This window comes from Nerophis ophidion, linkage group LG01 (assembly GCF_033978795.1).
Source record: "Nerophis ophidion isolate RoL-2023_Sa linkage group LG01, RoL_Noph_v1.0, whole genome shotgun sequence".
NCBI classification, from domain to species: Eukaryota; Metazoa; Chordata; class Actinopteri; order Syngnathiformes; family Syngnathidae; genus Nerophis; species Nerophis ophidion.
In genome coordinates, this window is record NC_084611.1 from 42,352,818 (window position 1) to 42,367,787 (window position 14,970).

Here is a 14,970-nt window from a genome sequence, read left to right on the forward strand (position 1 = left end):
TTGAGGCAGTAAATGAGCTGGTCCTCATTCCCATCAGCTGCCACCGCCCACACACCTTGTCGGATACCAGAAAGCAACAATCAGCTATGGCTACTGTTTGCAACACATGCGCACACACACATACACACAGCAAGCTAGCCTACCTTGAATGAGTTGATCAGAGTGTCCCGATCCAGAGCGTCCCAGGCTCCCAGGGCCCAGTCGACCAAGAGGCGGCGGGAAGGGGCTCTCAGGTTCCCTGACTTGGTGTAGGTCTTGTCTTTATCACCAGCCATCCAGTTATCATAGTAGTCATGGAGCTGCGCTTTGAGAGGGCCATTCCACACAACATTGGGGGCCTGCAGGTACTTTGTGCAACCTCCAGATATAACAGCCATTGTAAGGTTGTAGCCCCTTTTGAGCTCTGCCTTCGTGGCCTCTCTGGTATGGCATTGGTACGAGTCCCATGCAAGTAGCCTCGGTCCGAAGTGAAATTTCCCCACTGCCCTCTGGAGCCAATCCTTTGTCAGGTCATCATCAAACCAGCCATTATTGGAGGAAGCTATGATCACCCAGGGAATGCTCTGCATAGCCTTTACATCACGGACAACACCTTTAAACACAATGTAAGGCTAAAGCTTTGTCCCGTCTGCTTTGGCTGCAAGAGCCACCGTGATGCGTGCCTTCTCGTGGCCAGTGGGTTTGAGGCAGATGGAGTGGGCGCCCCTCTCATTGACCGTACTAAAACCAACCATGTCAAACCAGACGGCTGTTTCATCTATGGCGATGATATTCTTGGGCTGGATTTTCTTGGCCTCTATCTGTTTAGTAGAGAAAACGAGGAAGTTGACAATCTTCTCGACGGTAGCGTCCTGTGCAACAGTTCTCCTGCTGAGGGGTAAAGTTGTTCCCACGCAAGAAACGATTAAGCCAGCCACTCGTTGCAGCAAACACCACCCCGGTGTCTCTCGTGTCACTCGCGGTGGCATACAACTCCTTGGCCTTATTGCGGACCATTTTGCGGGACACACGGTGGTTCAGTCCACGAAGGTGATGTATCCACTGACACAAATTAGCATCAAGCTTGCCGCTCACTTTCTTCCTACCTCCGCCAGATAGGCGAGCCCGTTTTCCATTGATTGCCGACTGAGATAGTAGTTTTCCTTTTTTTGTTTCCATTCGCGTACACGTTTTGGGTCAATGTTAAACTGCCTGGCCGCTGTCAAAACAAAATTCTTCTCCGCATACTTCACAACCGCTAGCTTGAACTTTAAACTTTCTGTTCTTCTTCCCCCTTAAAGTATTCCTGTCCATCAGTTGTTGTGTACCGCTATCCTGTTCATTCAACTCACTGCTACTGTTGCTTGCCATGTTGAAACTTCTCGTCTGTTTGTTGTTGTCGTTGAGTGTGTGTTACGCTATATGCGGTGACCCATTGCAATACGTTGATTACCCAGAATCCCCACGTTACCGTAATTACCAGAATTATTGCACCTTTGCTTTTTCTTTTAGCTTATAAATTGGGCTTAATGAACTCAATATGATTTTAATCTAAATGACGCAAATAACAGCCCATGAGCGGCTATTTGGACATGGGCTATTATTAGGAAGAGGCGTTTAATTCACAAAATGGGCTCAGACCCCGGGCGGCTATTAGGACATGGGCGGTTATTTGGTTTATATATATATATATATATATATATATATATTAGGGCTGTGAATCTTTGGGTTCCCACGATTCGATTCAATATCGATTCTTGGGGTCACGATTTGATAATATATCGATTATTTTCGATTCGATTCTCGATTCAAAAACTTTTTTTTTTCCCGATTTAAAAGGATTCTGTATTCATTCAATACATAGGATTTCAGCAGGATCTACCCCAGTCTGCTGACATGCAAGCAGAGTAGTAGATTTTTGTAAAAAGCTTTTATAATTGTAAAGGACAATGTTATCAACTGATTGCAATAATGTACATTGCAATCAGAAAAAAATATGACTTATTTTATCTTTGTGAAAACATTGGACACAGTGTGTTGTCAAGCTTATGAGATGCGATGCAAGTGTAAGCCACTGTGACCCTTTTTTTTTATTTTTATAAATGTCTAATGATAATGTCGAGGGATTTTTAATCACTGCTATGCTGAAATTATAACTAATATTGATACTGTTGTTGATGATATTAATTTTTGTTTCAATACTTTTGGTTTGTTCTGTGTCGTGTTTGTGTCTCCTCTCAAGTGCTCTGTTTATTGCGGTGTTGCTGGGTCAGGTTTGGTTTTGGAATTGAATTGCATTGTTATGGTATTGCTGTGTAGTGGTTTGTTGGATTGATTAAAAAATAATAATAGTAATTATAATAATAATCGATTTTTTTCCCACACCTCTAATATATATATATATATATATATATATATATATATATATATATATATATATATATATATATATATATATATATATATATATATATATATATATATATATATATATATATATATTTATTTATATATATATAATATATGTATATATATATTTATATATATATATATATATATATATATATATATATATATATATATATATATATATATATATATATATATATATATATATATAAATATAAAATTCTGGAGTACCGCCGCCCGGTGACAGCAGTTTGACGTCATGGATGCTGAGCTGGCGAAAATCCGCCGTAGAAGAAAAAGGCGGAAGTTACACGTGGAAGACGTCAAGGGTAAATTAGCAAAGCTTTGCGTGGAGCTCAAAGGTAACATTAAAAATGTTGAAAGAGTTGGTGAATGAGCGAATGATGGCGGCAGCCGATGAAATATTCGCGCTGTTTGAGAAAACGATAGCATTGTACGAAAAGGAACTTTCTCGAACAAGAGAGGAGGAGAAGCGACATCGACAACAACTAGAAGCTGTTAGCAAGACTCACATTGTGCTGCACGTTAATGGTAGGTTTACTATACTTCCATACAACCTGATGGAGCTTGAGGGGGCTGCAAAGAGGAATGTTTGAAACTGCCCGAAGATAGCTTATGGCAGGGGCGCTCACACTTTTTCTGCAGGTGAGCTACTTTTCAATTGACCAAGTCGAGGAGATATACCTCATTCCTATTTATAATTTATATTTATTTATTTATGAAAGAGACATTTTTGTTAACAAGTTAATGGTGTTTAATGATAATACAAGCATGTTTAACACACATAGATTCCTTTCTTTCATGAAGACACGAATATAAGTTGGTGTATTTGACTCTGATGACTTGCATTGATTGGAATGCGTGGGTTCCCTCCGGGTACTCCGGCTTCCTCCCACCTCCAAAGACATGCACCTGGGGATAGGTTGATTGGCAACACTAAATTGGCCCTAGTGTGTGAATGTGAGTGGGAATGTTGTCTGTCTATCTGTGTTGGCCCTGCGATGAGGTGGCGACTTGTCCAGGGTGTACCCCGCCTTCCGCCCGATTGTAGCTGAGATAGGCGCCAGCGCCCCCCGCGACCCCACAAAGGGAATAAGCGGTAGAAAATGGATGGATGGAATTAGTCAGTGGTGCTGATAACGTCCGCATTTTCAAATGGAGGAAAAAAAAAAGTCCTCCTTTCTGTCCAATACCACATGAAAGTGGTTGGATTTGGCATCTCATTTGTCCAACTTGCATACTCGTTTTTAAACACTTTTTTATGAGAGTAGCATATGTGTGTGGCCCTTTAATGTCTGGCAGCAGGTGAGTGACGTCAGTGAGTGTGCGGGTGGGCAAGCAAGTGAGAAAGCGGTCGCTGAGGGCGGGGGAGAAATACATTGGCATCAAACTCCGTAGCTTGCTAGCTTGTGCACGCTAGCTTTCTGAGACTCTTATTTTGTTAGCACAGGCAGAATGAAACAGGTCTTTTATGGTGAAGACAGGAACTGTGCAGTCGGTCTTTAAAGTTTTGACAGTAGGTAGGGAGTCTCTAGAAATAAAATGTGTTTCTCTGCGTCCGCCCTGTTAGTGATTTTTTTCTTAAATATGAGCTCGCAGCAGCCAGCGTCATCTCACAAGATCCTCGGGTGCCGAGAATGTCAAACAACTGATAAAAGTGAAGTCTTGGTATGATTGATGATTGCTAATTTTTATGTATATTTTTTAATGCCTGGCTTGAGATCGACTGACACACCCTCCGAGATCGACCAGTCGATCGCGATCGACGTAATGCCCACCCCTGGCTTATGGCATCGTATTCCAAAAGACTTGAGGCTAGGGCTGGGCGATATGGCTTTTTATTAATATCTCAATATTTTAAGGCCATGTCACGATACACCATGTATATCTGGATATTTTGCTGTAGCCTTGAATGAACACTTGATGCATATAATCACAGCGGTATGATGATTCTATGTGTCTACATTCAAATATTCTTCTTCATACTGCATTAATATATGCTACTTTTAAACTTTTACGCAGAGAGGGAAATCACAAAGTAGGGGTGTAACGGTACACAAAAATTTCGGTTCGGTTCTTACCTCGGTTCAGAGGTCACGGTTGGGTTCATTTTCGGTACTGTAAGAAAACAACAAAATATAAATGTTTTGATTATTTATTCAACAAATTTGCTAAATCTTCCACCGAAAATATTTTTCCTAGTGGAATATTTGATGTGAAGTAAGCGGAACCTTAGGTCAATAATTCATAATAATATTATGTTTTGAGCAATGACAGTTTGAAAGAAAAAAACAGCTTTGTTTTATTAGTCAACATTGCAACTTTTTCTAAATTACATTTAGCCTTCAAGCTTTTTTATTTCACTTTTGTTTATGTTTTTGTTATTATAATAGTATTTTTAGAATGTGCCGTGGGCCTTTAAAACATCAGCTGTGGGCTGCAAATGGCCTCTGCGGCACACTTTTGACACCCCTGCTATAGATAATAAAAAATAAAATCTGATGACTCTATGGGTAAAAAGCAGAGCCTGGCGACGCATGGGCGTTTATCATAACTCTCTCGCTCTCTCTGTCTCTGCCCCTCCCTCATGAATGTTGCTGCATGCACCACTTTTTTTTTTGTTTTAACCCCTTCTTAACCCTGAACGTACATTGAAAATACACGCAACCCTAACTTAAAATGCCGGACATTCGAGGCATTTAGGAAACTCCACCTGGACAGCTCCGCAAAGAGGACATATCTGGTGAAAAGAGGAGGTGTGGTCAGTCTGTCATAGCCCAGTTGTTGCTAGCATGCCGTGTGTTGTTTTTTTGATTGATTTAAACTTTCATTAGTAGATTGGACAGTACAGTACATATTCCGTACAATTGACCACTAAATGGTAACACCCGAATAAGTTTTTCAACTTGTTTAAGTAAATCAATTCATGGTGCCTCAGTGTGCATTGTTTACACAACGTGCGGTGCGCTACTTAATATGTCCGTGTCGTTCAGTACACCTCCGAACTGAACCGAAACCCCTGTATCGAAACGGTTCAATACAAATACACGTACCCTTACACCCCTACAACTAAGTCAATTGACCAAAAGCGTATTTATTAAACAGTTATTGCACAGTGGCACAAAAATTCATATCATTTCCAAAACAGAAAGAGCAAGATTGTCAGAGACCTTTTAAAACAACCTATGACTGCACTTTTGTGCATGATGTCACTAAGATGACATGTCAAAACAACACTAAATTAAAGTCGCTTTTTGTACAGAACGCCACTACAATAGTTTAAAACAAAAAAAATGCACTTTTGTGCATGATGTCACACACGATATTTCAGTAACTGTCAAATAAAAATGAGCTGCGTAATAGGAAATCAAATAGTGTATGTCCTTCGCTATGTGGTAGGTTCTTTCGGACAGTATAGCTCGGTTGGTGGAGCGCCCGTGCCAGCAACTTGAGGGTTCAAGGTTCGATCCCTGCTTCCGCCATCCTAGTCGCTGCCGTTGTGTCCTTGGGCCAGACACTTTACCCACCTGCTCCTAGTGGCACCCACACTGGTTTAAATATAACTTGGATATTGGGTTTCACTATGTAAAGCGCTTTGAGTCACTAGAGAAAAGCGCTATATAAATCACTTTACTTCACGTTATCTCCTTCTGTTGTTGACTATTTTTTTCATACAGTGTTGACGTGGAAAAGGTTGCTTCGGCGTTTTGTGGGTGTGGCACCGAAAAGAGATGTTGACATGCGGAGTTTCAAGCACTCTTCATTCTCTAGCGGGTGACTTTTCAAATGATGCTACAAATTAGCAGTAATGCTACCTTTTGTAGCAACGCTTTTGCCGTATACCTGACTGTGGAAGTCGCTTCCTAGCGGTCCCACTGACGGACACTTCACAGGAGCAAGGCGTGCAAAGTTGAACAAAGTTTTTAATGCACATAGATTTTATCCAAGTCTTTTTTACACAGAACTTGACTTTTCAGTCAATGTTAAAGACAACAGATGATTAAATAAACACGTACCATCTGTGAAATCTAATCACCTGCCAGCTGTGTCTCAACCTCAGCCCATGCCCCGCCCCTATCCGATGGTGCTCGTCCTTAGCACCATAGACAGAGGCGGTGACCTTTGCTCCTGCAGGCGTGCTGGCCACATCTCCCTCCACATTGACATACTACGGTTGCCTGTTCAGCATCTTCCCGCTTGAAGCCAAACCACCGCCAGCCGATGAACCCCCTGCTGTTTTTCTTGGAAATTAAATATTCTTCCTTCATTTGTTACCAGATTCGCACCTTCTTTCTCTCGTATTACCACTCACACCGCCCCGCTAGCATCACAGCTAACGTTACCCATGCCGCTACCTCTGTGCTCCGCAAGAGCGTATGACATTGTTTCTGTAAGAAGGAGAGACAAGAAAAAGTGGGAAGAGTCTGTAGTGTAATGCCAGCAGCTAAAAGCAACTGCGTGAGAACGTATACTCCAATATCACCATATTGTCCATTTCTATATCGCACAGAGACAAACCCACCATATATCCAGTGTATTCCATATATCGCCCAGCCCTACTTGAGGCTGTAATCGCTGCCAAAAATGCGTCAACAAATTATGGAGCAAAGGGTCTGGACAAGCGATAGAAAAATGAACGGATGGGTCTGAATACTGATGTAAATGTGGTTCCTTAGTTTATATATTTTTAATATACATTTAAACATGTCTACATTAAGGTATGGTGTTGAGTCAGTGACGTGCAGTGAACTAAACACCAGGTGAGGCATGCATACTTTTTTTCTTCTTTTTTTTTTTTTTTAATTAAAGGCCTACTGAAATGAGATTTTCTTATTTAAATGGGGATAGCAGGTCCATTCTATGTGTCATACTTGATCATTTTGCGATATTGCCATATTTTCACTGAAAGGATTTAGTAGAGAACATCGACGATAAAGTTTGCAACTTTTGGTCGCCAATAAAAAAGCCTTGCCTTTACCGGAAGTCGCAGACGATGACGTCACCCGTGTGAGGGCTCCTCACATCTTCACATTGTTTATAATGGGAGCCTCCAACAAAAACAGCTATTCGGACCGAGAAAATGACAATTTCCCCATTATTTGTGCGGGGATGAAAGATTTGTGGCTGAGGATATTGATAGCGAAGGACTAGAAAAAAATAAATAGTTTAAAAAAAAAAACGATTGCATTGGGAGAGATTCAGATGTTTTTATACACATTTACTAGGATAATTCTGGGAAATCCCTTATCTTTCTATTGTGTTGCTAGTGTTTTAGTGAGATTATATAGTACCTGATAGTCGGAGGGGTGTGTCCACGGGTGTCTTGACGCCAGTCTCTGAGGGAATTAGTTACGGCAACAGCAGCACAACAGAAGTTCCTCTGATCTCCGGTAAGAGGCTACTTTTTACCACAATTTTCTCACAGAAACCTGCCGGTTGACAAGTGGTCGGGATCCATGTTTGCTTGACCGCTCTGATCCATAGTAAAGCTTCACCTCCGGGAATTTTAAAAAAGGAAACACCGTGTGTTTGTGTGGCTAAAAGCTAAAGCTTCTCACCTCCATCTTTCTACTTTGACTTCTCCATTATTAATTGAACAAATTTCAAAAGATTCAGCAACACAGATGTCCCAAATACTGTGTAATTGTGCGATGAGAAGAGACGACTTTTAGCCTCTAGTGGTGCTGCGCTAATATGTCCCCTCCAACTCGAGACGTCACTCGCATGCGTCATCTTACGCGTCATCATTCCGTGACGTTTTCAACAAGAAACGTATTGGCATGTGTTGCAATGTTAATATTTCATCATTGATGTATAAACTATCAGACTGTGTGGTCAGTAGTAGTGGGTTTCAGTAGGCCTTTAAATTCATATGTGCAGCTCTAGTACTTGTTGATTTAGGTTGCACATTAGAGTTACAGGAAAAAAGGGAGTTATTCGCTTTCATAAAAACGTTTTTATAATGATATTATGATATAAGTGGTTCAAAAAAGTATTTAATAAAGTTGTTATTAAATACTTGTTGGTCCCATTTGCTTTTAACAAAATAAATCAAGTATTGTGAGTGTATATTACCTTTCTGCATTTGGATCTGAAGCAGGAATAGCTAACCTCCATGAAAACATACTTTGTATGACCACATTTATTTTGTCCTTAAGTCTAGTTTAGAGAAGTATTTCAGTATATATACCTCCATTTTGGCAGACACATTCATTTAATTTCATTTCATTTAAAAAAAATTAAACAATATTTTTGCATCTTACAAAAAACACCCACAAACGCTGGCTCGCTCTAATAAAAATGCCATGTTTGTTAGAAATACAGTTAAAAAAAAAAGAAAAGAAAAAAGGCTGGCTTCTGCTGGAGAGACCTGTGTCTGCTAGCTTAAGCGCCCCCACTTCTCCCAGTATGGCGAGTCAGAGTATTGCTGAGGCATTAAACTGCAAATTGACAATATATCGCCCCCTACCTTAAGGCAGAGGTACATGCTGCCTCATGGCCTGCCTTTTCCCTGTGGCAACAAGCATGCGCCCCCTCGCACGCCCAATACACACTGTGTGTAGCCGTGGAGGCACCGCCTGCGTCTGCCTCACTTCTCGTATGCTGCGTTGTTTTGATCAGGAAACATGGAATTTCTGCGATTTTGACCGTGAAAATTACCAAAATATACAGGAACCACACCAAAATCACATAGAAAGCATAAACCAAAAGAGAAATATTAAAACTTATTTTATTTTATAACTTTGTTTTGGAACATCTCATGGTTAAGCCACCTGATGGCAGGTGAGGCACTGCCTCACTTGCCTCCCCTGACAGCACGTCACTGTGTTGAGTGTACAGTAACGAGAAATAAATTGAACTTCTTTTTTATTTTAGCAGACAGGTTTAAAGGGGTCTAAATACAGTAGCGTTGACGGGACAACAATTGTCTTTGGTTGAAGATGTCAAGAAGAGCTGTCACACGCTCAGTTTAATTTTGAACACTATTATACAAGTGAATGAATGCGTACTTGGTCAACAGCCATACATGTCACACTAAGGGTGGCTGTATAAACAACACCAACACTGTCATAAACATGTGCTATATAGTGAAACCACAACTTCTAATTGTGACAAATATAGACATATATTTTGTTAAGAATGTCTCTTAAAACGCTAATGGTAACATGTGCTAGACCGGGGGTCAGCAACCTGCGGCTCTAGATTTACATTTGGCTCTTTAGCGCCGCCCTAGTGGCTCCCTGGACCTTTATCAGAGATGTGTGAAAATGGAAAAAGATGAAGAAAAAATATATATTTTTTTGTTTGATATATTTTCTGTAGGAGAACAAACATGACACAAATCTTCCGAATTGTTAGAAATCCCACTCTTTATGTTATACATGCTTCGCTGATGAGAGTATTTGGTTAGCACCGTTTTGTCCTACTAATTTCAGCGATCCTTAAACTCATCGTAGTTTGTTTGAATCTACAACTTTCTCCGATGCTGCCACAGAAAGACGTGTTTTATGCCACTCTTTTGTTTCATTTTGTTCCGTGCTGTGCGTGAATGCACAAAGGTGAGCTTTGTTGATTCTATTGATTTGCTGGCGTGCTTAACAGGCATATTTGGTCGATTCATGACTGCAAGCAAATTGATGTTAAAGGGGAACATTATCACCAAACCTATGCAAGCGTCAATATATACCTTGATGTTGCAGAAAAAACACCATGTATTTTTTTAACCGATTTCCGAACACTAAATGGGTGAATTTTGGCAAATGAAACGGCTTTCTGTTTATAGGTCTTTAGCGATGGCGTCAGAACCTGACGTCACCGAGGTAATACACCCACCATTTTCATTTTCACATTACAAACACCGGATCTCAGCTCTGTTATTTTCCGTTTTTTCGACTATTTTTTGGAACCTTGGAGACATCATGCCTCGTCGGTGTGTTGTCGAAGGGTGTAACAACACTAGCAGGGAGGGATTGAAGTTGCACCACTGGCAAGAAATCTGCCGCCAGACCCCCATTGATTTTGCCAGAGTGTCTGCACATTTGACCGGCGATGCTAAGACAGACATGGCACAGAGATGTATGGATAATCTGCAGATGCATTTGCAACGATTAAGTCAACGAAATCACAAAGGTGAGTTTTGTTGATGTTGTTGACTTATGTCCTAATCAGACATATTTGGTCACGGCATGACTGCCAGCTAATCGATGCTAACATGCTATGCTAATCGATGCTAACGTGCTATTTACGCTAGCTGTGTGTACATTTGAAAGTAGATACCCACATTTAATGTGAAACAAACACTTACCAATCGACGGATTTAAGTTGCTCCAGTGTCACAAGATGCGAAAGTCCTGATCGTTTAGTCTGCACATTTTACCAGCGATGCTAATAAGGCAGCCATGCTATGGGCCACTTCATTAGGTACACCCATGCTATGGCCGAATAGCGTCAATAGCTATTCGCTCAATAGCTTCAATTTCTTCTTCAATTTCGTTTTCGCTATCTGCCTCCATACTCTGACCATCTGTTTCAATACATGCGTAATCTGTTGAATCGCTTAAGCCACTGAAATCCGAGTCTGAATCCAAGCTAATGTCGCTATATCGTGCTGTGGTAACCGCCATGTTGTTTGTATTGGCAGCCCTGTAGGACGTCACAGGGAAATGGACAGTCGCATCGCAAATAGCGAAAATCAAGAACTTTAAAGCTTTTTTTAGGGATATTCCGGGAGGTGTAAAATTTTGAAAAAAACTTCGAAAAATAAAACAAGCCACTGGGAACTGATTTTTATTGTTTTTAACCGTTTTGAAATTGTTATAATGTTCCCCTTTAACATGCTATATTGCAGTGGTTCTCAACCTTTTTTCAGTGATATACCCCCTGTGAACATTTTTTTAATTCAAGTACCCCTAATCAGACCAAAGCATTTTTGGTTGAAAAAAAGAGATAAAGAAGTTAAATACAGCACTATGTCCTCAGTTTCTGATTTATTGAATTGTATAAAAGTGCAAAATATTGCTCATTTGTAGTGGTCTTTCTTGAACTATTTGGAAAAAAAGATATATAAATAACTAAAAACTTGTTGAAAAATAAACAAGTGATTCATTTATAAATAAAGAGTTCTACACATAGAAGTAATCAACTTAAAGTGCCCTCTTTGGGGATTGTAATAGAGATCCATCTGGATTCATGAACTTAATTCTAAACATTTCTTCACAAAAAAATAAATCTTTAACATCAATATTTATGGAACATGTCCACAAAAAAAATCTAGCTGTCAACACTGAATATTGCATTGTTGCATTTCTTTTCACAGTTTATGAACTTACATTCATATTTTGTTGAAGTATTATTCAAGAAATACTTTTTTTAAAGGATTTTTGAATTGTTGCTATTTTTAGAATATTTTAATAAAATCTCACATACCCCTTGGCATACCTTCAAGTACCCCCAGGGGTACGCGTACCCCCATTTGAGAACCACTGCAGTATATTGCATCATTATGCCTCGTTTGTAGGTATATTTGAGCTCATTTAATATGCTTTATTTATGTCCTCTGTGTATTTCATTTAGATTTGCACATCTCATGACACATTATCCGTATGTAATATTGGCTGCATATCTGATAGTTGTGTGTGTGCCATGTTGTCTCAGACCACAGCAATTGTTACCCAGGTTGCAAAGATTGTATTAAATCCATTAGAAGAACACAGCTTGCCAATAAGAAGAAAACATTTTTTCGCAGCCCCCTACAATTTCCGCCGCGACTATAAGTAGTATTACTTCTCTATAAAATTGTTATAAGTACACCTCTGCAAAACAGTGTATCCTTATTCACAATATGAAAAGAAGACAACATAAATCTAGATCAACAAACAGCAAATAATAACTTTGTTAACATTGTCTTTTAGTCCGTAACGGGAACTATTCAAAGTGCACCAATTTGCCTGAAATTCAGGGGCATGCACCACTATTTGGTGCATGGATAGGGAGATTCCTTTTTTCATTTATAAACTGGTGGTTAATACTTTGGCCATTCTGAGCCAGTGTTTTACAGAAGTTATCTCATCCTGTGAGAAGGCTCCATTTTACTAATGATTTCCAATGTTGCAAAAATGTGTAGAATAAAAATTAAAATGCAACATTTCTGTCAACGATGATTTGCGCCATCCTCTGATAGTAGGCTAATATAGCTAATATAGACACTTCCATCATGTGTTGCCTTCATTATAACACTTATATAAGACTTTAAATTTTTTGCGGCTTCGGACAGGTTTTTTTTTGTATATTTGGTCCAATATTGCTCTTTCAACATTTTGGGTTGCCGACCCCTGTGCTCGAGAAATTTGAGCTGGTGACATACAGCATTTTGAATGATGCTGACAAAGTTGATTAGAGCCTGTTTTACCTGAACCAAATATGACAAATCTGGGCCTTAAAATGCTGGAAATACTTTCCAAGAGGGTGGGGCAAGAAAATTCAAGAGATTAACCTTAAACTGTGTTTTTATGTTTTTCTTGCAGATGGCCAGCAGCTGATTGCTCGTCATGAAGAATGTCCAACTCATCTGCAAGGGAGAAGCTCCATTTTGGAGCTGGGGGATCCACAGCCCTCCCACATTAAAGAGGAAGAGGAAGAGGACGTCGACCGGATCACTGAGGAAGGCGAGTTTCTTCAAGGGCAGACGGAGGTCAAGTTGTCACTGACTGGTGTCTCTGTGAAGACTGACCACCATGTAGAGAAACCACAAGCAGATGTCTTAGCTCCACTATCAGACAGTGGTGTGGCCAGAGACGACACCCAAGCACCTTTGAGCAGTGATACCGATTGTGAGGGTGATGTAAAGATTCAGACTGATAACAAACACTCTACATACCTGGAAAAGAAGACCGGTAAAAAACATTTTACCTGCTCAATTTGTGATGAAAACCTTTCCAATAAGAGTCATTTGAATGAACACATGCTGACACACAGAGGCCGAAAACCTTGGCGTTGTACAGTTTGTGGCAAAATACGGTCTAAAAAGTCAAATGTGGCGTTACACATAAGAACGCACACAGGAGAAAAACCTTTTCGTTGTTCAGTTTGTGGCCTGAGATTCTCTCAAAAGTCAAATATGGTAGCACACATGAGAACGCACACTGGGGAGAAACCTTTTACATGTTTATATTGTGGTGAAAGATTCTCTAAGAAGTCTAATACGGTCAAGCATGTGAGAACGCACACAGGAGAAAAGCCATACAAATGTGCCTTTTGTGCCAAAACGTTCTCTCGGCAGGACACCTTAATGGCACACATGGGGACGCACAATAGAGAAAAAGCTTTTAGATTGTGATGGACAATTTTCTCGAAAGTCAAACATGCAGGAGAAACCACATTTTCTCCATTACTTTGTACTAAAACATTACATTGTACTAAAACATTCGCTCTGCACGACAATTTGATGGCGCACATGCGGACACACAACGGATAATATACAGTTTATTGTCCAGTTTGTGATGAAGAGATTGTCACGTCATTTAAGTGTCACGCAACCTCGAAACTGATGGTTCGCTGTATGATACCCGATTTCTTAATCATTTCCAAGTCAGCTCTTTAAATTAAATCTTGTTGTTATTACCCAGCTTGTTTTCTTAATAAAATGGCGGATGGTTTGCTGCATCGCATATTATGTTTTATTGAATGCGCTGTCAGAAATTAACTACAAACATTTCTGAGGCTTTAATTAGTCTCTTAGTCTGAATTGATTTTGAAATAATGTGATGCACCCTATTCAGATTTATTGTAATGCATCTGCACATGGTATTTTATGCAGATTTGATTTACTACAGTTTCGAATAATTGTAAAAACCTTAATAAAAGTGGTATAAGAAAATAAAACACTGTACTTTAATCAAGTGATTATTTGGCGTACTTCTATGGAGCCTGTGTACCACTTGTGGTACAAGTACCACAGTTTCTTAAAATAAGTATTACATACTGTGGACATTTCTACTTACCAATAATGTAAATGCGACCCCTTTTCAGAATCACTTGTTGCCCACATACTAAGTTTAATTTCAGTTCTTATATTTTATATGGACAATGTATAACACACCGGACACCACCAGGGTGCGTTCAAAACGCCCTCCATCCATCCATTTTCTACCGCTTATTCCCTTTTAGGGTCTCGGGGGGCGCAGGCGCCTATCTCAGCTACAATCGGGTGGAAGGCGGTGTACACCCTGGACAAGTCGCCATCTCATCACAGGCGTTCAAAATGGCCAGGCAATTTGATTTAACCACTGAGTTTTTTTAAAATCCATTCCTAAAAGACAATATCATATTTTTGAAAGGGTTGGTGACTTATGGTTGGAACTGATACATTTTTTTTTTCATAAAATTTTTATTGACATCCAGCATCTGACATTCCTCCTATCCATTACATCATGTTAACATACATTTTAATTTCCCTGAAAGAATCAATAAAGTTCTATCTATCTATCTATCTATCCATCCATCCATCCATCCATCCATCCATCCATCCATCCATCCATCTGTTGTCTGCCCTAAATGTCAAAA

General features: G+C 39.9%; 1 protein-coding gene across 2 annotated transcripts; it reads left to right on the forward strand.

Moving 5' to 3' along the window:
• Nucleotides 1-2,615: 2,615 nt before the first annotated feature.
• On the forward strand, nt 2,616-14,896 carry LOC133569741 (zinc finger protein 674-like). 2 transcript variants are annotated; one of them, XM_061922412.1, is made up of 2 exons: nt 2,616-2,717; nt 12,933-14,896. In XM_061922412.1, the coding sequence occupies exons 1-2, from the start codon at nt 2,648-2,650 to the stop codon at nt 13,742-13,744; spliced, it is 882 nt and encodes a 293-aa protein (XP_061778396.1). In that variant the 5' UTR covers nt 2,616-2,647; the 3' UTR covers nt 13,745-14,896. The 2 variants fall into 2 exon arrangements, with proteins under 2 accessions (XP_061778396.1, XP_061778321.1); XM_061922337.1 differs by having other exon boundaries at nt 2,655-2,940.
• The last annotated feature ends 74 nt before the right edge of the window (nt 14,897-14,970 follow it).